Source organism: Tinamus guttatus, unplaced genomic scaffold, assembly GCF_059628265.1.
Source record: "Tinamus guttatus ecotype Peru unplaced genomic scaffold, ASM5962826v1 Tinamus_guttatus_pri_ptg000676l, whole genome shotgun sequence".
Lineage (NCBI taxonomy): Eukaryota > Metazoa > Chordata > Aves > Tinamiformes > Tinamidae > Tinamus > Tinamus guttatus.
Window position 1 is genome coordinate 1420796 of NW_028289210.1, and position 23492 is coordinate 1444287.

A 23492-nucleotide genomic window follows, 5' to 3' on the forward strand; every position below is an offset into this window, starting at 1 on the left:
TCCCAGTGGTATATTTCTGTTCCATGTTATGAAACGTTAACTTTGTGTCACCCCAGGTATGCCTAAATGAAGAGATTTTTGTACATTTTGGAGCAAATTCTGTTTAGTGTCCTTTGACTTCAGTAGAGACAATGGCTAGATTAAGGATCACAGAACTGGCAGTTTGCGAAAGCTCTTTAAAATGAGAAGCAACACAGGAAAATTAAGATCATTGTTCTCCTGTCAGTTATGAGCCTATCATGCTCTTAAAGCCAAAGCAAACTAATGTGCTGCTTCGTGGCCAATAGACAAGCTTGCCAGGGTGTATCTGGATATGTTTACTGTCATGAATGAATCCTGGCTGGAATGAACCCAGGGGAGAATGGAGAACTGTAGACAGATTCCTTGCAGGGACAGCCCATGATGTGCAAATTGCAGAGAGGTCGAGACTCTGGAAATATTCCCTTGACCCTTGTAATGACTGACAAAGCTCGCTAATGAGGAAACAGTTCTGGCAAATTCGAAGTGGGACACAAGAAAGGACTAGAAGAGGTAAAGGTTTTTGTTTTTTTGGTCAAAGCTGTCTAGTTAAGGCAAAAAAAAAAAAAAAAAAAAGCGCCAAAGATTTGTAGTCCTGCACAAGAGAATGAAAAACTCCCAAGCCAAGCAGGTGAAATACAAAGTAATGTTTGTTTTGGTGGATTTTGTTTGTTTGTTTGTTTGTTTTTGCCTCTCTCTGTCCTACCCCACGCCCTTTTTTATTTTTCTTCTGTATCTAAAGATGCAGGAATTGGAGCAGAGAGTGATAGAAGCAGAGCAAAGAGCTGAAGATGCAGAGAAACAGGTAAGAAATTCTGCTGTGCTCTAATACAAACCCTGCAGGAGCTTATTCTAAACTCCCTCTGTTCTAGCATGCAGACAGCTTTCTGCAATGTTCTGCCCTGCTAGGGAAACATTGGTTTATAGTCATGCAGTGATTTTCCTGGTCATGTGCCCCAGCCTTTCAGCCTGAGCGATGAGCAAGTTCCTGAACAGGTTTAACCCTAAGTAGAAGCCGGTGCGTTGCATCTGCCTCACTGCTTCATGAGGAGCCCTTTCCTCCTCCTTCCTGAGGGAAGCAAATGAACTACGGAGTGGTGCACAGCTGCTTTTGAAAAAGGAAGAGGGTGTTGTATTTAATCCTGATTAAAGCACAGAGAGATGCCTATTGGGACCTCAGAAAACAAGGAAGCCCTGGATAGGACTTGCCTACAAGTAGGAGAGATTCTGGAAACAGGTACAGCATGTCTACAAAACCCATCAGTAGTTTCAGTAAATGCTGTTCTGGCTCAGGAGTCCGTGAAGAGAGACATTAAGAGCAGGATTCATTGCTCATGGTTGTAGCCGTGTACTTTTTGGTGTTACTTAAGTAATGGGAGGAGAGAGAGAGACAGACAGACAGACTTCAACTTGTGAAGAGGCCTGCAAGAATACTGGGCTTTAAGAAAGCTCAATCCCCCCAGTAAGAGGTATTATAAAAGCAAAGGACCAGGAAGGGCCAGACAGTCTGAGATCCTGTCATCCTGGTAAACCACTGCCAAAGGGCAGGTTTAAAATGGACCAATATCCACTAGCAGGATGTCAAAGAATGACTACAAAGAGGACTTCAGTAGTGAAGGATGAAATAACCTGTAGTATAAACACCAGGAAACATACTGGTAATCAGGGACTTGAAAAGGCTGATAAGGCCTGGTGGAATAGGCCATTTTGAGGCTTCATCCATTTGGTATTGGAAAATGTGATTTATTTATTTTTTTTCTAACCAACTCGACAATAGCAGAGATACTATATATAGTTGCTGTTGGCCTTTACATTAGATCATCAATTGCCAACAACAGTAAGAATTGTACCTGACTGGTATTGTTAAGTCCCCACACAACCAGAAAAACAACAGGGAATGTGGTTTTCCCCACAGGCCAATGAAGGAGGTGTCATAATACCTCCTTCATTGAAGGAGTATCCATATACTTCTTGATATTTTGATGATAGGAGCAAAGTATCCATGGTACGGAAAGGTACAGTGACACCAGGGTGCAGAAGGAGAGCACGTAAAATCATGAAGAGCAAAGAACTAGGCTGGGAAGATGTGGGATGGATACCCTGACAGAAATGAGTTATATGGAAGGTTGCATGCCACCAGCAGCTCTGCAGCCATGTTTTTGGCAAGTCTTTGAGATATCAACCCCCAAAAGCTGCAGCGTCCCTGCCATACGGGCAGGCTAATCCACACCCAGAGAAAAGTGTTGCTAAAGAAATGCTTCAGTTCTGTTTGGCAGCCTGAAGAAGTGACAGCATGAGGAGCTGGGGCATCTCCTTCAATAAACAGGTTTATTTAGTATGAATGAGAAACAACTGTCAAATGAAAAGGGCTCCACATTGAATATAAAATCCCTTGTTATCTTTCACTCCAGGAGCCTGGAGTTTGGATTGCTAATGCAATAGGTTCCCTGCAGCTGCCAACCTCAATTAGAGAAATCACATGTTTGCAGTCCCCGCTGTGAGCCTCCAGCCTCTGGGCATCAGACAGAAAGGAGGGGCCATTCGTTTTCACTATAATCACCCTAAACTCTAACGAAAACACATCCGACTCAGCAGGCTTAGAGTTCTGGCTTGAATGTTGGGCGCCTGCCTTTCTGACTGAGTATGAGGAAGAGGCAATTTGCCTGTCTAATGCAGGCAGACAGGAGGACAAAGCGCAGCTCCTGTAGGCAGGAGGTGTAGGCTGCCCAGCAGAGCGTGAGCAGCTCTAGCTCTGTCACGCAGGCTCGGTGCAGGTCACTGCCTGCACTCTGCCTTCCGCCTCCTAACCTGTGCCAAGCTGATGGCATCTGGAATTGGGCTGCAATCTGTGCAGATTCAGTCCCCCTGGGTTGTGCTGGAACCAAGTATTTGTCCATCATCAAGTGCTTCAATTACGGGGCCCGAGTTAAGCTGGAGGAAATATATTCACCTTTAGAAGCCCTTATAACTTGATGCAATAGGATGAGGTAATGATAAAGCAGAGAAACTGGGATGTTGGGACATACAGATTTGGGAGAAAGTGAGGAAGTTTTCAGAATTAACTTACAAAACCTGAAAGGCTTCATGAACAGCTGAATTTTACAGTACTGCAATCTTGTTTCTAGTGAATGAACTGTGATGGTGCTTCTTCTGTTCAGATGAACTACTGTTGATACTGGCAGAAGCTCAAAGATGGACAAAGCTTCCAGAATATTTTTCATAATAGCTTTATAGCAGGATTGGAGAGAACACTTGTCAGAAAGCCATAAGCTGCCAAGCCATTATTAAAGCTGAGGATTTTAAGAGGAATAAACTCTTTAATGCATTTCCCTGTAGTAGTCTTGACCTGAAACAAATGGCTTTTGTGATGTGCATCCCGATAGTGAACGGAGTAAAAAGCTGGCTGTGATATGGCAAAGGAGGAAAATGTGTCATAGCTTACCCATATATCTGTATATAGTATGGTTCTTATATTGTCTCCTTTACGAGTAATATGTGAGTATTTCACAGTCTGGTGTGCTTATCACATTTCAGTTTGCATCCTTTACTGCCTCAGCATTGCAAGTGAACGCTATTGTCAATATTCCAATGTTGCAATGTTACTTTCATATATATGAAAATAAAAAGCATGACTCTTCTTTTTCTTCTTTTCCTGACTTAATAAATACAAAGCCTGGAACTCAGTCAGTCAAGGTCTTGCACTAGACAAACAGCTCATTCCTTTTGCATTGCTTGAATTTTGATCTCCCTCTGATTACCCTTCCAGAACAGAGTTATGGAAGAGAAAATAAAACTAGCCAACATGAAGACCAGTGAATCAGAGAGTACTCTGTACAGGAAGTACCAGGAGCTGATGGGCACAATGCAAGGAAAGGAAGTTCTGATCAACAAATTGGAGACACAGGTGGCAAAACAGGTAAAGGCACCTTCTGTTGGGAGAACTGTAGTTTCATGAGCCAGAGGGACATGAACAGTTCAGAGGTATGGCTATGTCTCCAGTGTTATTTATTACCATCTCAGTTGTCTCCAGATCAGCTGTAAAATGATGCCCTGGTCAGTGCAAGATGCCCTCTTTCCTTTCTCTTTGCACCCAAAAACCTCTAATCAGCATCTGTCCTCCTAGTAGTGCTAAGGTTGCTCTGCGAAGTCATTCCATGTCCTGCTCCTAACTTGGCATATGCTGCTTCTCAGTAATGAGTCTTTCCCAGATTTTAGCAACCCTTCAGTGTGCCACATGTGTTCACCTGTAATGTTCCTGTGTGTCTCTTGCATCCTCAGTTGGTGGAGGCAATGAGCCATGCTTGCATGAGACTTTGTGGTTCAACTCGGGTAAAGGTTTTCCCTTTATGGCCTTTTTCATACCATAAGGAATGGGATAACCTTATACATTTCTAAATAAATCGCTTTCTTTTTAATGAAAGTAGTTCATCAGAATTTACATTTAAAATATTTTGTTGTTTGAGTTGCACTTGACACTTAACTAACTTTCATCAACTTCAAGGGCAAAATAAAATGCTATATGAACTTCCTGAGGCCAGGTGAGGCCTCAGGCATTATTCTCTAATACTGTGATTTGGAGGGCATTTCATGGGGCCAGCTTCCTCAGGCATAGTGTAGACAGTTTCTGCGTTTTGAAGGAGAAAGAAGGCTACAGTAATGATCAAATTCTGGAATCAGCTTTTAAAATCAAAGAAGAAATTCTGATTTACCCAGAAGCGATGTGTGATATGATTAAAATTAAGAAATACTTGGCTAGGTGGAGGGGGAGAGCAGGGAATATGTTTCCAGTAGAAATGTCCTTATTCTGTCAGCAAAAGACAAAAAGAGATTCTAGAGATGAAATCTTGACATTTCAGACAAGACACAGCACATCTCATATTAATTTCAGGATGGGATGGGACAGTGGAAATTCAAAAAGGTCTTTAAAACCTAGTCAAATATTGGCTAAGAGCTATTTCACTACTGGCACTCTATTAACATTCACTGTGGTGAGGAGAACTGTGGAGTTCAGGACATCAGTGAGAGGACCTGAGGTCCTGCCTGCAGCACGCAGTGGCACGGGGCACAGAACCCCTGGCTGCTCCTGGACCTTGCGTGCAGTGACCGCAGCAGCGGGTGCGTGCCAGGCCCCGCGGAGGGCCAGGGCTCGCTGAGCTCGTGAGGGTGCTGGCTCCGCGCTGGGAGCCCGCGGCAGTGCTGGCGCTGCCCTGCGCTGTGTGGCGCAGCACGGTTCTGTGGATCTTCCACCGCCGGGTTCCCCGTCTGCCCAGGCCGCTGGGGATTCAAAGGTGCTACCGTGTGACGGTTATCCAGGGGACTGTGGTTAAACATGCTGCTTTTGCCAGATCATTTCAGCCCAGTGGTCTGTCAAGTCTAATATTCTGATTCCAGCAAAGGCTGGTACCTGGTTGTTAGCAACGCACAGCCGTATCCAATGAGAAAAACTAAATAAATCCTCTTCATGAAGCATGAGATTCAATTACTTTTGTTTCGTTTCGCTCAACTATGAATGTTACTGCTGGCCATAATGTTACTAATGTAACTATTTTTAAGTCAAATCTTGAATAAGAGTTTTTAAATGTGCAACTGTGATGATGAATAGCATGTGATGATTAAAAATAATATTTGGAGAGTTTCCTGCAATCTACTATGTATTTAAAGGTCATTCTTTAAATGAACATATGCCCCTCAGTGTAAGGGGGGGAAAAAGGGACATTATTATGTTGTCTTAGTTGCAAGTAAATCCTAGCACCAACACAACCAACATGGCAGAGAAAACAACCACGTATTTGTTACTTTTGTTGACCATTTAATTAGAGAAACCAAAGGCTAAAAGTTCCACACAGAATATATTCCTCTCTTTCCCTTGTTCCTATAACTGATTTCTCCTTTTAGTTAAGTCTCTTCATAAGTAGAGGACCTTTTGGGGATGTTCCTTCTCCTGAACCTGCGCAGGAGGTGAATAGAAGGCTACAAGTGATCATGGGATCAATCCATCTTTTTCTTTTTTTGAAGGAAATGCACAGAAAAGGAGAAAGGGCAGATGAGAACACAGCTGCAAAAATGATGTAGCAACACTGCCCAAGCAGATGCCCAGGGAAAAACGTTGATTGTGCAGATCAACAGTATTCCCATAAAGCCTTTGTGTGAGGTTAAAATCTGTTTAAAAGGACATGTAAACATGCACCTTCTAAAAACCTACTAATAGACCTTGTGGCCAATGTCAAATTTGGTGCATTTTGTTTTGTTTCCTCTCGAGTCTCCTAACATGCTGATGTGTGTGTTTATTTTTTTATTTTACTCCTCTCCTCAAGGAGAATATTGTGTATGTTACAAATGCAATGCTGATGTTAGTTTCCAACTTATACTAACATCTGCTCTCTGCACCTGAACTGCAGCTATTGAATCCTTTTGCTTGGAAGGATTAAAAGGTTTATGAATCACATATAGGTACTACTAAATTTCTTATCAATTTTAACCAGCAAAGAGTGTGTACGTAGGGGGACATTGCAACTGCTCAGTGGCAAGCAGCAACAGAGTGAAGCCACCTAGAGCAGGTGAAGTTGGAGACTGTACACAAATGAAATTGCGGGAGGTGGACAGTCATCACCCAAGCTGGATTTTGCCATTCTACAATAAACCGTTGAAACAGTCCTCTAAAAGTGACCCCACGGACCATGTAAGATGACTTAAATGGCTTGGTTTTCAAGGACAGGGTAAAACGGTCTTAAATCATAGGCCCGGAATGGAAAAGGCTTCAATGTATAAGTCGTTTCTGACATACTAGCTTTCTAAAACACTTGTTAACTGTATTATCCTAATTTTTTGTTTTGGTTTGTTTTTTTCTGTCACAGAAACAGTTGAGGACTGAGGAAGCAAAAATTGTTCAAGAGAAAGCTGCCAAGATCAAAGAGTGGGTAACTTTTAAGCTGAGAGAGGTGAGTGCAGCCCCCTGCCAGGTTCGAGGCCTGTGGTGAGGTGCGGTGGCTGCGCTGCCTGAGGGCTCCTGCACGGCTGTAGCCTGAGGGGACAGTCTGCCACAGGGGCCCTCTGTCTCTTTGGCAGCGCACGCGGTTGCAGGGCTAGACTTGCGTGTGCCACTGAGGTCTGCAGAGTGCTTTGGGCAAGCTGCAAAGGACTGCTAGGTCCTTAATGTCAAAAGCAGTCTCTGAAGAAAATTGTCTTATTTAATGGGCAGAGGTGGCTTCCCCCTGTTTTCCTTTGCCCCTACCTTTTTCTCTGGGTGCACTTTCTGCCCCTCTTTCTGTGAAAGCGGCTGTGATGCAACTGCTTCATCCTTTGCTCTTCCTTAATTTACCATCCCTGACCAGTGCTGTTTTCCTTCTGCCCAGCATTGTCACATATAGTCTCTCCCTTTTATCCCTCCTGTGGACTTAGGCCTCCATAAGGGCCCAATTCAATACCCTTTTAAGTAGCTGAAAGATAGTACAGGATCAGCACCCAGGTTTAAAGATGCAGTAGTGGTTTACATCTGGGAGTGAGACTGTCCAGTCTTTCAAGTCAAAGCACAGATTTCCCAGCTTATTTCAGAAAGGGGATTTGCTGGAGCCAGACAGCAAAGAGTAGCAGTCTGTGGGGTGTATTTTTAAAATTTCCTTAGATTGCCCTGTTCCTGCATATGAGATGAAGGGGAAAAATACAGCTCGGGGTTTATAGTTATTTAATTCTCTTCTTCATAACAGCTATTTCTGAAACGGTGAACGATAAACAGTAGCAGGGAAGAACATTAAGATTTGTGTAAGGAGTATAATGCGTTTACAGAGGCTGTCTGAGAGGGGGTGGCAAAGTACAGGTGAGTTTTTTCCAGTGGAGCTGTGGAGGAGAATTCCAAGGCTTTGGGTGAATTTTGCCCATTCTCTTCCCTTTCCTATTCTGACATTTGAATGTGGGTAGAGACGAAGACTTGTTCTGAGGAGTGGAATGCACACACATTTTTTCATTATTTTTCAATATTTATTATTTTATTATTATTTCATAGCTTGAGCTAGAAAATTACCACCTGAAAAACTGTAATCAGAGGCTGACGGAACAAATTGAAGCCCTTCAGGATACGTTGCAAGGTAAATGTGTTCACCTGGCATTGTAGCCTTCATACTGGAAGCAAGGAATGGACGTCAGGATTCCTGGATTGTAGTCTTAATTGTGCCACAAATCAGTATTTCCGACAGTGAGCAAACAGCAGGATTACTCTGTTCCTCAGTGGGCCCATTTTTACAATTGGACTAATACTGCTTATCTACCTCAAAAGCTCTTAATTGGTCTCCCATCAGGGACTGCATGCAGGCCCCTTTTTTGAGAGTCTGCTTGCCACTAAAATAAAATATGTAGCTCCTGATTTAAAGGCATTTACTGAAATCCATAGCAAAAGTCTCCACTGACATCAGTGGTGCAGGATACAAGCCCATGAGGAATTTGACTTCGCATACAGAGTATCCTTATCCTCAAAGAACTGTCATTTCTGCTGGCCTGTGAGCTGAGTTACTTTAGATAGAATGAACCAAGGCAGCAGCTGCCTGTTCTGCCTTTAGTAGCTGGGTTCTTCTGTGCCATTGGATTGGAATGGAGAAAGCAGTGGACAGCACTTGTGCTGCTGCAGTTCTTGGTTGGTTGGTAGACAGATGGAGGACTTTAGTCCCCAGGACTTGAAATCAGCATTTTTCACCGTAACTCATTTTTATGAGGAAGTTCTCTCTTTACCATTTTTTTACCTTTTCTTTCATTTTCTTTCTTTTTTCTTCTTCTTTTCTTTTCTTTTTTTTTTTTAATTTGATTTGATTTAGTCATGTAACATGAGCTGATTTCCCAGACTTTCACTGGTCATGCACGTGGGGGGCATTTCTGTCCTGCAGAAGTTTTTCTGGCATTCCTTTCCTTTCACAACAAGGGAACAGGGCAAAATTCCTTCTAAATCCAACCATGTTTCTAACTAGATGCTTTGTGAGTGGGTTTTTTCTTATCCCCTCTGGCTGTAGCTGCTTACAGAAAGAGAATGGCTGGTAAGCTGCGTTAATAATCTGGTATTAAGTGTTCCTGGATCCCAGCTCTCTGGGTAGTAAACAGCTCTGCCCTGTCCACTCACTACTCACTAGTCTCCATGTCCCAGGCTAAATTGAGAGGCCCCTACAAAGAGACAAATTTCCTTTTGCTTGTCATGCTGATAGTAACAACTTCATCTGCTCTGTTTCCTGTCACTTTCGGAAGCTACAAGCATAGTAGCAATATTTAAAATTAATTCCTGTAATATTTAAAATGAATGGCCTTTTTATTTATCCGCCAGTCCACGCTAATGATTTGTCTCAAGCATAGGGAAGAATTTGTGTCAGTGTTTGTGTGACAGAAGTATGTGCTAGGAATAATTTTGTTAACATTCAGTTCCTTGTGACTCAAGAGCCAAGGTCAAGCACTGATGGTTGTCTTCCTCCTGTTTTCCTCAGCTGTGTTTCTAAGTGTGTTGCATTTTCTCCACAATCAAAAATGATTTTTTTTCCCCCTGCTGCTTGGCCTTCCCTCTGTTGCTTTGCATCTTCAGTTTTCTTCTTCCTTGTAAAGCCCAATAGTGGTGCCTGTACAGTTGGATGTTCAGGCAGCATTTTCAGTGACAGCCGTATGGAACCACACTCGTCCATGTTTGTGCAATTTCCAAAGTGTCTTAAGACTTGATTCTATTCAGTGTGATAATATATAAAAACAAAGATCAGCTTAAACCTGAAAAGCTTGGTGGCCATGTCCTATCTTGCGGGAGCTGATATGCACCTGGACTAAGAGGATTTTTCTACAGATTTAGAAAAGAGTGCTTGAAGAGATTAGCTGTGAAGTAGAATGGAGGTTTCTTTTTTTTTTTTTTTTGTTGTAAAGAGAGATCTAGATTATTTCTTGGGCCTATGGTAACAGAAAGAGTGAAGCCCTGATGTGCATGGCCTAGAGAAATGTAGGGAGCTTTGCTTCTGAATCCTCTTTCAGCCTTGCAGGAACTCTCATGTAGGTGCACTGTGGTATTGAGATGGGCTGGAGGCATGAACACGCTCTTGAGTTCTTTATCCCCATCCCAATCCATAGAAGTTAGACTGGCATTATACTAACTGTGGCCTGTTTCCCTTAGCTTAGTCCTGGGAAGGCCTGAGTTTTATTCCCATCAAGGACTTTTTTTTTTGAGACCAAAATAGACAGTAAATATGAACAGGTTGAGCTGGTTTATCTTCAGGTAGAGCTTGTGGTGTTTGTTTGTCTGAAAGTTCTATGTACATTTGGAATATTTCTTACCAAAATATTCCTTTGTAACGTAAAGACAAGTTCTGGGGAAAAGTCTCAGCTTAGTGGTTGCAAAGCTAATATAGGAGCTTGCCACAGGGCAAGAGGCATGTGGCTTCAGCACTGGTGTCTTTGGTAAATAGCATCCTCTGCTGCTCTGAGGTTTGTCCACATTTTACCATACTCTAATGAAAAAAAACACACTGGAGAGAAGCTAGGCCCATCATACTGCCTTTTAGTATCCCAACTGAAGGCACAGGGAACAAACTTCTGTAAATTTAAAACATATTGCTTGATCATTTCATTAAGTGTCCCTTAATTCTACCTTTGAAACAAACAGTGATTAATCGTTTCCTTTTCATCTTGTTTGTGTCATTCCCATAAAATACACCTTTGTCACAGCTGTTTCCAGGCATCTCTTTTCTATTTTATAGAGTCCTAACCTGGCAAGGGTCTCTCCACTATCCTATTCCAATATGTCTGTTGTTGAAATAAACCCAGCATGAGCAACTTACTCTAGCAAGTAACTTTTGTGAATGATCTAACCATATCTTTTCCTCCACTGTAGATATAACCAGCATTCCTCAGTTTGAATCTCTTTGGAGCTATAATTCTGTGGAGCCCAGAACACCACAGGCCTCTTTTCCTAAGAAAACAGAGCAGAAATCTATGCTCCTTGCACCTGGTTTCAAACAAGCTTGTCAGACAGGATCTACAAAATATGTCCTATCTGCAGCAGACTTAGTCCTGGCCAAGGACACTTTGGATGGAGAGGATCAGTCTCTGCTTTCGCAGAGCACGCTGCAACTCATGGCTGACCCATCGAGCTGGAATCTCTCCACAGAGAAGGACATATTCTCTGCAATAAACTCCAAACATGGTTTAGGGTGCTCCCATCCCACATCATTGGACCCTCCGGCTGAGCCCACAAAAATCCTTGAGTCTTTGACTTTCCAAACTTCTTTGGAGGGAAACCGTAGCTCTGTGAGCACCTTGAAACAAGTGACTTTGAGTAGAGCCAGCTCCTCTGATGAACTGAGTGCCAGGTTCCGCTCCCACCGGCTGGACTCCACTTCCTCGGGAGAAATACTGAGCAGCCTTGAGAGCCATCTCCAGGCTGTCGAGACACCCCTGGTAGTGTCAGCATCATCTGTTTCGTCACATCTTATCTGTCCAGCGAGGGAACGTGGCCTTGGCAGTAGTATGACCCTTCCGAAAACACGGGCTACCAGTACACCAAGAGACAGTATCCAGCTAGCCAAGAGACATTACAGTCAGCCCCAGCCAGGAGCTGGTTCTTTCCATGGCATAATGAGCTTAGAGTCTGGCACCTTCCAGCCCATAACAACTTCCCCAGTCTGCCATGGGCAAGTAGAGGAGACGGACATCGATGATGATGATGGGGTGCGGGAAGAGATGGAGACAGAAGGTGGACAGGTGAGGGGAGAAGCTGGAACATGTGAGGAGGTCAAGCACATATCTGCGGGACAGAAGGAAGCTGATAGTTCTGAGGCTGATGCACTCAATCCAGGAGGCAAACCTCCCACGCCACCGCTGCACAGATTCCCATCATGGGTAAGAAATGCAAGGGCATCAGTAGAAGAGGGGCTGTCCATCTGTTAGTAATCAGTGGCTAGGCTTGGACTCTGCTTAGTTTCCTGGTGACATCAGTCTCATTACTAAATTGCCTGGTCAACCGGTATCAGATCATGGAGTATGCTGGTTCCAGTGAGACTTTTCTTTTTGATCTTTTTTTGTTCTTATTAAAAAAAAAAAAAAGCTTCATGGAAGCAGATAATGCTCAAAACTTAGTGAGAAATGAAAATTATAGTTAAGAGGTGCTACACTGTGGTTAAAAGTTCATCCTTAGTTCAGTTTGTCATGTGTTTAAGATAGAAAATGTGAGTAATGAGGGTGTGTGAAAGGCCTGTATTGAGTGGGTTCAAGGTCAGAGAAGCTGTAAACTGTAGCATATACATAGAGATTAGACCTCAGCATTCTTATATCTTTCTATCAGGAAAATACTATGAAACCCACTGGTACAGTGTGTATACATGGCCTTTTACCGCCTACTTCATGTGTGAGATGACAGTTTGTTCTTCTCATCTGTTTGTTTGAATGCTTGGGGTGTTTGGTAGTGTGACAGTCCAACTGTGGAACTCTATGATGAATTTGAGACAGCTCAGTTATTTCCAATATGCTTTTTTTAAACACACGGACAAACAAAAGGTTTAAGATGCAAATTCAAGTGGTGAATATTAATATTCATGTTTTCTAATGTGTTTTATTTCCTGTGAAAACTTAACTTGATCTGTCATCTTTGTATGTATCCTTTGTGATACATAATTTAATCCTATTTTTTTCTAGGAATCCTACTTCACCAATTATGGGATTCTTGTAGAGATGAAGCTGGATAGCATAATAAGAGACTGATGCTTTCAAGACCTCTGTTTTATTTGTTGCAGAAATCAGAAAGGTGTAGTGAGCAATGTACTCATTTGGAAGGAGGGGTTACTTTGATTTCTGATCTAGAGTTCCCATGTTAAGTTTTTTTTCTAGGTCCTTAAGCTGAATTTATTCACAGGTGATCGTCATATCTTCTGAATATCCATTAACTATTATACTATTTGCCATCCGTATGCAAGTAGGCAAGTTTAGAAAAGTGCTAAGCACTTTTCTGCTGTTCAGCTGTGTTTCAACACTGTTAAATAATGCTAAATTTTCAGAAAAGTCAGATCCTGGACATCTCAGAGTCCTCTAAAGATAGTGTATACTTTATAGAATGTAGGCCTGGATTCCTCTTATGGCAAATGGAGATACCACCCCTCCGTGTTTCTCCCAGGGATTAATGCTTATGGAGCACTGCGGTACTACAGTCAAGAACACTACATGAAAGCTCATTAGAAAACCCACTATTTTGTCTTCAGATCAGAGTAATATAAGTAGATCTAAGTAATACATATTTAAACGTAACAATCAAGAATAAGATGAATATTAAATAGCAGCTTGCTTGGTAAGAAATATCTGTTATGTGACTTGAATAGGAAGTGTCTGTGGAAAAAGTTGTGCATAACATTTCATTACAGATTAAGTCATAATGCATGCATGTACAGAAAATACCAAGTCTGTTATACCTTGCTTTGGTGTGCCTGACTTATGCAGTCTGCAGGTAATTTCTTGTGGATGTATTATGCCTGTTATCTGATGGTGCTTGCTTGCTTTTAGTACGTTCTAAGAAGCAACAAGAGGATCCAGATTCCTAACTTTGATTTTATCCATTTCAGATCGGTTGATTTCTTAATCATAACACTGCATTATTTACAGGTTGGAGTTCCCCCTTGGAATTTTTATAGTTTGTGAAGCATTTGGAGGTCCTTTGAACTGAAAGCCCCATATGTGATTATAGCTAAGGCCCAGGCTTACCCAGATCATTCCCAGCACTGCTTCCATTTCTTTATCAGAGACTAGGATGGTGATGAATTCTATACACTGACCTTAATTAGGGCTCTTTTTCATCAACAAAGCATTAAAATAAATTAAAAGGCAGCTTTTCTAAGCTGTGATGCAGTCACATATTGGCACTTCTATGTAGGCGTCCCAGTCTGTGGATGTCATCTCTGTAGCACCTCTAAGCCATTTCTGTTGTGTTTGGGTCAGGGAATCACACAGAGGAACATTCGCACTATTCACCCAACATCTGATGGATCCATCCTTCCTGCCCAGAGGATTATAAAATTGTGTGACACGAGAGTTTCTTTTTGCAGGAATGGTGTTTCTGGCTGATCATTGCTGTTGACGGTCTCATTTCAGGAGAGTCGCATCTATGCTGTGGCCAAATCTGGCCTGAGGTTGTCTGAAGTGGCTGCAGTGAATGATGCTTCCAGCTGCTGTAAGTTCTAGACAAGATACCTCCTTAGAGAGAATTTACAGTGACACCGTGGGACCTGAGCTTCCTTCTGTTCACATTTCCTTCTTCTCTTGCTTGTTTTCAAAGCAGATTTGAGTTTGCAGGTAGGGATGATAGAAGAGGGAAGGGAGGAAGATAGATCTGGACTTAGAGATGATCACTGCTGGGCTGTATGAGCTCCTATGTTCAGTAACATGTTTAGGAGGGCTTCTTTCTATCCTTTCTCGCCTTTACTGAAACTGTATTGCCACATGTGTGCCTGTGGTCTGCCTTTAGCCTTGCTATTCCACCATCACTTTTCTGCTTTTGTGAACTCTAGCAATTTACCAACCTGGGAGTGGAAGATAGCCAGGAAACAGTCCTCAGTGAAGCAAGGAACAGCTTGCCCAGTGTGGCTTCCACCTGTTTGGACACAGTGGTCTGGAGGATGTGAAACAGGAAAATGAAAGCTGTTGCCAAGTCGTTTGGATAGCTCTACAGCTGTCTGGGGTGGTCCGTGATTTTCCTGGCAGTCAGGCAAACAATTTCACATGTCTCAGTAAAGCTGGAATTCACCATGTTTTTTTCCTCTTAGCATACTGAAATCACCTCACCTGTAATTTTTACTGTGAGGTGCACTCAACTGCTGTCGCACCATGAGGCACAGAGGGTGGGTAAGGTGTCTTATAGGTTAATTAAGGAGACATTGCAGCCATCTCGAGGGGACGTAGTAATTAATAACACCTCCTCTAGCCTTTGTGAGCTGAACTGTCCAGAATGGCAGTCATCTCTTACCAGAGGCTCCAAGAGGCTACATTAGTTTTTACATAAATGCATGTACCTCTCTTAAAACCTGCTCCTTTTCACCAGTTTGTATGACTACTCTCTTAATCTCTCTTTCTGAATTTTCTCAGTTTCGAATTTCTCACGTGCAGCTTCTGGGCCATTTACCAGTCTCATCTACAGAAACGTCACAGTGCCAGTCTACACAACGCTGAAGGGGGTAAGGGGCCACTTCTCTTAGGGAAAGAGTGGATTTGACAGAGGATGGGACGATGCTGTGCAGAGAAGAAAAGAAAATTAAAGAATGCCAGGAAGGACTGGAGACCGAAAGAATGCAGAAGGAGAAGCAGATGATAAAAGCATGTGGAAAGACAGAACATCGCAGCAAGTTTTGGTCCAGGAAGTTGCAGTGTGCGCCACGAGGCTTTAGGAACCCATGTGTGACAGTGGATGTAGCCTAGAGAGTGAAATGGAAGAGGGTCTTCACAGCTCAAGGGGAAGCACTGAGCTGTGGAACAACAGGAGAGTGGAACCAAGGGAGACCTCCAAAATAGGACTGGGCAGTCCAATCTGGAAGTTCTTGAATTAGAAAGTGAATATAGGACATGAAGAGCTCTGAGACAGTAGCAGGCAAGGTAGCATTAAAAGCAAGGGCCTGCTTAAATAGCACGCGTGGGTGGGTTTATTATTGTTGAGGTTTTTTATTTGGTTTTGATTTTTATTTGGTTTTGATTGATTCTCCTTACATCATGTGCTGACCACGCAGGTCTGTTTTCCAGAAAGCCACGCAGATCAGCAACGTGCCCTTCTTAGATGAGTCTTCAGGCTCTGATGATGACTGCAGCTCCCACGCCAGCTTCAGAGCTTCTAATGCTGGATCCGAGAACAGGAGAGCCAGCGTGCCGGGCAGCCCTCGTGCAGTGAAAAGAGGTAAAGTGGGAGCTTTGCCACTGAGCAGCAGGAATGCTGTTCCTACAAACGAGGCAAGATTCTCCAAACAGAGTATCACTAGTAGTAGACAAACAAGTGCACAGCCCTTGTCAAATGTCTGCTTGTTAGCATCACAACGTGCAGGCAGATACCAGCAACTACACAGTAGAAACCCATCCTCCTGGTTTCTGCCACTGGTTGCTTTCCATCCAGATGATTGTTAAGCTAAGATCATGGGAAAGACTGATTTCCCAAATTCATCACACACCTACTAGAGCATCCATATCTTTTCTGTGAGCTCACCTTGAGAACAGGCTAATACCACTATGTTTGGAGGGAGGGAGGAGGAGGGACTGTTGTAAAAAGTGTTGTTCTCACTAGCTGAGAATTTCTTGACCAGTAACCAAATCTTTCCTGCCTCCAGAAGTCATCAAGAAATCTGAGTCTTGGCCAGGGCAAGTTATCCTTGAGTGCTGGAGAGGTTAAATTGGAACTTAGAGTAAGATATTCATTGTTCGTCAACAAAATATAAGCATTGGCTGATGTGTCCTTGCAGTGCCACAGACCAGTGGTAAAAGGTTCACAGAAAGCAAGTACTCATTGCTGATGGTAGAGTCTTTCAGTTATTTTGAATGGGAGAGTCTTGAGGTTGATTGTGGAAACATCCACGTTATGAAAATATCATGCCTGTACAAATCAGTCGATTTTAATTTCTGTTTATTCAGCAGCAGATTTCTTTCACTGTCCAAAGCCAGCCTCTAAGTCTTTTTCTCTCTCTTGCGCTCACAAGAGAGACTGGGATGAGGTGCCAGAAGCTTGGTTTGTGGGCTTGAGTATCTGTAGTTACCAATAAGACCAATAAGAAATATCTTATTTCTTCCTTTTGAGCAAAGAAGCTTAAATGATGAATTCAAAAACCTTTCCAGAGTGTGCAGCATCAGGCGAAATTCTGTCTTGCCATAATTCCCATCCTTTCCTTTGTTTTGAACAGGTGTTTCCATGTCCTCACTGAGCTCCGAGAGTGACTACGCCATCCCTCCTGATGCCTATTCCTTGGATGGTGACTATACAGAGCCAGAGCATAAGCTCCAGCGGACGTCTTCCTATTCCACTGATGGTGGGATTTGCACTGTAGGTCTTACTACCTACTTGTAGTTGCTACCTTACAGCTGCAAGGCACACAAACAGAACCTTGTCTTTGAAAGAAAACACAAAACTGCAACATACCGAGTTACCTGCTGCAGTAATGCTGTGCTTGACCTTACTGTTGACGCAGCTGGTTTGAAGCAGAAACAGGTTATACTATATACTGCTCAATTAGCACAATAGGCCGTACAGTTTTCCTGTAGTGACATTCTCCTTTAACAATGGACTTGCACGTTTGTGACAAAACAAAACTTTCCAAAGTTAGGAAATTTGGAGGAGGCAGGGAGACAGGATGGAATGTTTTGTTCTAGGAAAACCCCTTGAACACAGGGAATATTAACTTATATTATTAAATTGTGTATTCCTGAATGTGAAAGATTAAGCAGATAAAGAGCAGGAGTTTAACTAGTGCTTAGAGACAGACATCATTTTTATTTCGGAAGCCACTGCCATGGTAGGAAGAAAAATAATAGTTTTCAGGCATAAACTAAACAGTGAAACTAGCTTTATATGCCTTCTTCACTAACACACCACTCTGCGGTGTTTGTACCTAAACAGATAATCTTGGAGCCTTTCCAAGCCCCTGTTAATCTCATTTGGCAGCGTAGAGAGAAAATGATGGAGATGCAGAAGATGCCCAAGCTTGATTTCAACTGAACTCAACTGCTTTTCAGTTGTATTTTTAGAGGGTTTTTCTTGTAATGAACCCCCTTGCTTTTTGTCCTCTAGGAACCTATGGAGAAGTCAGGTTACTTGCTGAAAATGGGCAGCCAGGTGAAGATGTGGAAGAGGCGATGGTTTGTTCTGAGAAACAGGCAGTTCATGTACTACAAGTCTCCGGTGAGTTGTTGGAATACGCTTAACCCCTTTCTGAGTTGTGGAGGGAAGGCTGCTTACAGAGCTGCTTTGTTTTGGCGTGAGAGGTTCTAGGCTGATGGCACTGGCAGAGCTCAGCTGTGGGCAAGCTTTCCCCCCGCAGATTTCTTGCCCAAAAACTTTATGCCTGTCCCATGAGTACCGTTATGGCTTCTTTGCTCAGGCAGGTAAGCTGTTTGTGGTGGCAGCTTCTGGTACATAGAAGCTCTTTCACGAGGAGAGGAACTTGTGCAGGTGGCTGAAAGCAGGTGTGCCATGACCTGGTTTTGGTCAGGTTTGAGATGAAAACAAAGGAAAAATAACTGACACTGGTATAGACTTGCACTCTGAAGTCAGGATGAAGGACTTCATGGAAAACCATAACTTTTGAGAGAGAAGAAAGCAAGTGTTGTCATTTCTCACCTCCCACACTGGCATGAAAGTGGGTAAAATTGAAAATCACCCTTATGTGAACCTTTTTGTGAAATGTTTTCTCTCAATATGATCAGTGGAACAATACTGAGAGAGCAAATTTGTGCAATTAAGCCTTTCCAAATACTTTATATTACTTATAATTATTTTACATAGTTAATATTTCCACCTGGATGTGTATATGTTTAGAACTTTATGGGTTTTACTTAAGTGCTCTAAGATGCATAGATTTTTCTCCTGCTGAGAAAGTTGTTTGCCTTTCTTCCTCCAGAGTGATGTTATCCGCAAGCCACAGGGGCAGATGGAGCTGAACTCCTCATGCCGAATTGTCCACGGTGAAGGGTCCCAAACATTCCAGGTAAATGTTGCCTTTTCATCTTGCACGTAACCGTGTGCTCAACGGCTAGGTGAGAGAGACCTTATTTCAGAGTAAATAGTACTTTACATCTCCGCTTAAAGGAGCTTAACTTTGCCTGGCTCCTGTATTTTGGTTTCTGATATGAGCCAAGCAGTTAGTTTTGTAAATAACGGGGAACGAGCTAAACTGCAACACAAACACTACTTTTTGATGTTGCCTTTTTGAAAAACATTCTATACTTTCTTTTTTTTTGTAGTTAGGATTGAGAGCTTGAAGCTGTGTGAGGAAAAATGATTCTTGTAACACTAAAGCTGGGTTTTATTTAGGATCTCCTCTTAGAGTCTCGCAAGATCTTCAGCCTGACTTTAGATGTTGTTTCAGATCCCTCAGATTTGAAGTGTTGGATGTAAAGTATTGGATTCCCAGTAGAATTCAGTTTCTAGACATTAGAAGTTAACCCATTATTGGGTTCAGTTTTTCAGTCATAATTGTCAAAGGACTCCAGTATAGTGGAGGTATTAAAGTTTCTCTTGCACCCTGACTGAAAGGCATATGGTTTGGCCCAGGAGCTCCCTTCTCCCTTTGTGATACTGAAGGTACTAAGGCTTAGCGCCGTTAAATTCATAGGGTTCATCTTCAAGAATCGAAAGCTATTGAGAGCAGAAAGCAATACAAAGTGAATACACTGAAAGTACGTACAAGCAGCCACTATTACAGTGAAAATTAACAGCAGCACCAAGTAATAAGACAGAACAAAAGAGGAGACAGTATCCAACAGAAGGAGCAAGACAGCCCATGGAAAGTTGTTTCATCCATCTGCATTTCAGTCCTGAAAAGACTGAAATGTGCCATAAGGATAGCAATCTTTTTAATATCAAGACTATCGCCCACCACTGCCAAAAGAAACGAAACTCAGCATTACGCCTCCTCACTCCTTTTCCTTCCAGCTCGTGACAGAAAAGAGGACCTACTTCCTGACAGCAGACTCTCCCAACATCCTGGAGGAGTGGATTCATGTCCTCCAGAGCATCCTCAGAGTGCAGGTGACCAATGCTGTTGATGTTCCTCGTAGTGATGCTAAACCTATTGTGAAAGGTTGGTTAACCAAGGTAAGATATTACTTCTGGCTTTGTTCAGTTTAGCTCAGTATTGACAGATTACTAATTTCTTGGTTTGCAGAGTAAATGTCTTCAAGGAATTAGTATTTTAATGTTCCCTAAAAGAATGGGGGGAGATATATTTCTGCATTTCAGGAATTGTTGTATAAAACAACAATTGAGGCTACTGGGATGTATTGACTTTGTCGAACAGTATATAAAAACAAACATCTACCTTATGGACATTTTTCTTCAACAGAGCTCATAGAACTTTGTAGTAAGAAACAAACAATAGAAAATGCTGTTAAATGTCATATTTTACTGATCTGGACTTGATGCTATGGAAGAGTATCAAAGAAATGGCTTGCCTGGATCTCCCAGAGTGTTTATTTCCATACAGACCTCTTTGTAGTGGCTGGAAAATCTCATATTTTTTATGCCACGTCCATAAACCAGTTTTGCATAACAAGTTACTATTTTTTTTTTCTCCCTATAAATTTGATCTCGCCAAGATCTGAGTGGTGGCTAAACCTGCATCTGCAATTTGGCTGTCTACAGCAGGAAACAGCTCTCTAGACTGTGTGTTGGCTGGTCTTTTCCTGCCGTGGTGCAGTGAATCCTTTTCATTATCTAAGAGGTTATTCTGAATGCCATGTTTCAGGACAGGGTAATGATGGGTTAATGCAAGTAAAATAGTTCACAAAAACTTAGACCCAATTCTGAAAGCCTCAATATCACATCTACTTAGGTTGGAAGTACCTACATACTTTTGGAAGTGATGCCCTCTGTGTTTTGAAAGGAACTGATGCTAACATAGAACAAATATATAAAACGTTCCCGCAGAGTTTTGCATGAAGTGTGGAATGCTATGAAGTTGTCAGAAAGACTTTTTTTTTTTTTTTTTTTTGTGTGTGTGTGTTTCCTTGTTGTCCTTCTAGGTCAAGCACGGCCATTCTAAGCTGGTCTGGTGTGCACTGATAGGGAAAGCATTTTACTACTATCGAAATCATGAGGATAAGGTAATTCCTTTTTCATTCTGTCCTTGTACCCTTCTTTCTTGTTATGTGTGCAACTTTCTCTGCTTTTACCGCTTCTGTGTCTCATCCATCAAACTGTTCCTCCTGTCTACTTCTCCCCTTCTCCCTTTGCTCCTATGAAAGGAATCAATAAGTTATTTTAAAAAAAATAAATAAATACTAAAATGGAAAAAGTTTGCATAGGAAGTGACTACTCTTTCTCAGATCGCTATGTGTAATTTTTTTCTCATTTTCTCAGTTTGGCCTTGTGAAACTTTTAGAGCAGACTGTTTTATCCAGCAGCTGACATATTTTTCATGCTGTTAGAAAAGTAAGTAGCAACTAGAAGTAACTTCTTGAAGCTTGTCACAAAGCTGTATTATTTTGTCTTGGTGAGGTTTAAGCCCAAGTTTTGCAGCATTTTCTCTTGTACTTGAAGTTTGCCTCCAGACTTAGTGCTAGAGGTGTTCTCTGTGTGTCTGAATCTAGCTGTTTGTGTCATTTGAAGAGTACTCATTTCCAGTAGCAAGCAGGAGGTCTGAGGATCAGAACCCAGTGACTCAAGATACTGAGGAACTGACCATTAGAAAGCATATCCTGCCCTGCAGAACCAATGATACAAATCATAGATTAGAATCTTCTCTGTAGTGTAGGATATGCCTTGTAGTGGATTTTGTAAATACCAGTTACAACCAGCAAGTGAAACAGAAGGAGGGAAATAGTAATTTGTGGGAAAAGCCATCTTCTCATTTAATGTTCTTGTTCTGACCTGTAGATACTCTTCCCGACGAATAATAAAAGTAGTAATGATAATAGCGCAAACCTGGGACCGCAGTTAATAGTTGATGAAGGAGCTGGGGTTTTCTGGAAATACAGCATGATCTAATTATATGTAGACCCCCTTAGCTAAATACCAAATTATAGTTGATTTCTTAAATTTTAGAGCTGCTCACATACTGAACTAGATTTTTTTTTTCCCTGTATGATAGATTAGCTATGACTACTTAGCCTGCTTCTTCCTCTTAGTGTCCCCTAGGGCATCTGTGTCTGCGCGGATCCAAAGTGAAAGAAGTTGACCGTTCCTGTGACTCTGATGAAGATTACGAAGCCGCCGGTGGAGGCCTTCTCTCGTCCCACTGCACTCTGGTGATTCACCCACAGGACCAGAGTCCCACCTACTTACTCATTCGCACCAAACAGGAGAAGGTATAAAGGCAGAGAGAAGTGCACAGGGCTGGTATCAACCTGCTTTAGCACGTGGGCCTGGGTCATACAAACTGAACCTGCCTGTAGAAAACAGGGTCCAAGTGGACCCACGTGACTCTCATCTTTATTCCTAGAATACCTGGCTATACCATCTGACGGTAGCGGCTGGTAGCAGTAATGCCGCTGTGGGCACGTCATACGAACAACTCATTGGAAAACTGCTGGATGCAGAGGGAGACCCTAGTAAGTAGAAATCAAAAACTCTATCCTGCAGTAGCAAAGCACAAGGAAGGGTTATTTCGAACCCCAGGTTTAATCGACCAAAGGTGAGGAAAGGGCATATCTCAATAGAACAGCAGCGAAATAGAGGGTCCTGCAACCACAGTCCCACAGTAACATATGCCGTGAAGAGAGTACAAACAGTGTAGTGAAACAAGGCAAATTTGTCTTGTCATTTATCAGGCACCTGAAACTTTATTACATTGTCTCAGATGTTAGACAAAGAACTGGAGCTTTAGTTTTTCCTGCAGTTGTTGATCCGGGTTCTTCTTTCCTGGGAATCTTGACTCTATGCACATATGCTCCCTCTTCTGAGGACACTCGCACACATGTGTTCACATACACATCCGTTGCTCTGTCCGCAGGTAAAAACTCTCACAAGCTACACCCATGCTCAACTGTTCTTCCTCATCTTAGGTATTCAACCATTTATGTCTTTAAGTACTATCTTCTCAAATGATTAACATATGCATTCATACTGAGTACCCTTTCCTTCACACTCACGTATTTTCACAACTATTCATAGACATTGCTTTGTGTGCAACAGTAACTTGCACTAATAAAGATCCCTGTAGCATGTGCCTGCCTGGTGTGGCTTGCATCTTTTGCTTGTATAACCAGATGAGCAATTTCTCACCAGAATCCTGATGATAGGAAGTTCTGATGCAGCAGGGTTGTGGAAGGCATCACTGCTTTCTGCTGGCGGTTGATGCTGCAGGCAACCAAGCCTTGTTTGTGTCAGTCTTTGCTGAAATCAATGAAATGGCACCAAAGATAGATGTGGCCTAGTGCAGCACAGCTTTTTCTGGATGCTCTGATGTCAGTAAGGTTCTTTTTCAGTGTGGAGAGTGTATATATAATCATCTGTTTCTGACATTGAATGTTTTTGCGCACTTACCACCTCAGATTCTCCTCTGTGGAAACACCCCATGTTGTGCTACAGTAAAGATGGGCTGCACACATCCCTCACCACTCTGCCCTCCGAGGCTCTGCAGACTGAAGCTCTGAAGCTTTTCAAGGTATTTAGAGGGACGCTACTTGTTTTGGGGTTATTTTGCTCAGTTGTTGGGGGCAGATGTTTCCTGCTTACAACAGTTACATAACAATCAACCTTAGTTGCTTTAGACAGGCCCACTGTGCTAATTAATTACATTAGTTTGGTTGGCTTATTAAGCATCACTCATTCCCTAAGGAATTAACTTTTCCTTGTGGGGAGC

The 23492-nt window shown here is 42.4% G+C and overlaps 1 protein-coding gene across 1 annotated transcript in view; it reads left to right on the forward strand.

Moving 5' to 3' along the window:
* The window catches only part of PLEKHH1 (pleckstrin homology, MyTH4 and FERM domain containing H1), a 41122-nt gene that overhangs the window by 4918 nt on the left and 12712 nt on the right, over positions 1–23492 (forward strand). Inside the window, exons 2-17 of the mRNA XM_010212194.2 lie at positions 761–823; positions 3785–3934; positions 6873–6956; positions 8018–8099; positions 10856–11862; positions 14098–14176; positions 15088–15176; positions 15736–15886; positions 16878–17017; positions 17762–17872; positions 18591–18677; positions 19625–19786; positions 20713–20793; positions 21817–21996; positions 22131–22239; positions 23182–23294. Coding sequence (XP_010210496.2) covers positions 761–823; positions 3785–3934; positions 6873–6956; positions 8018–8099; positions 10856–11862; positions 14098–14176; positions 15088–15176; positions 15736–15886; positions 16878–17017; positions 17762–17872; positions 18591–18677; positions 19625–19786; positions 20713–20793; positions 21817–21996; positions 22131–22239; positions 23182–23294 — 2688 coding nt within the window. The remainder of the gene's footprint in view (positions 1–760; positions 824–3784; positions 3935–6872; positions 6957–8017; positions 8100–10855; positions 11863–14097; positions 14177–15087; positions 15177–15735; positions 15887–16877; positions 17018–17761; positions 17873–18590; positions 18678–19624; positions 19787–20712; positions 20794–21816; positions 21997–22130; positions 22240–23181; positions 23295–23492) is intronic.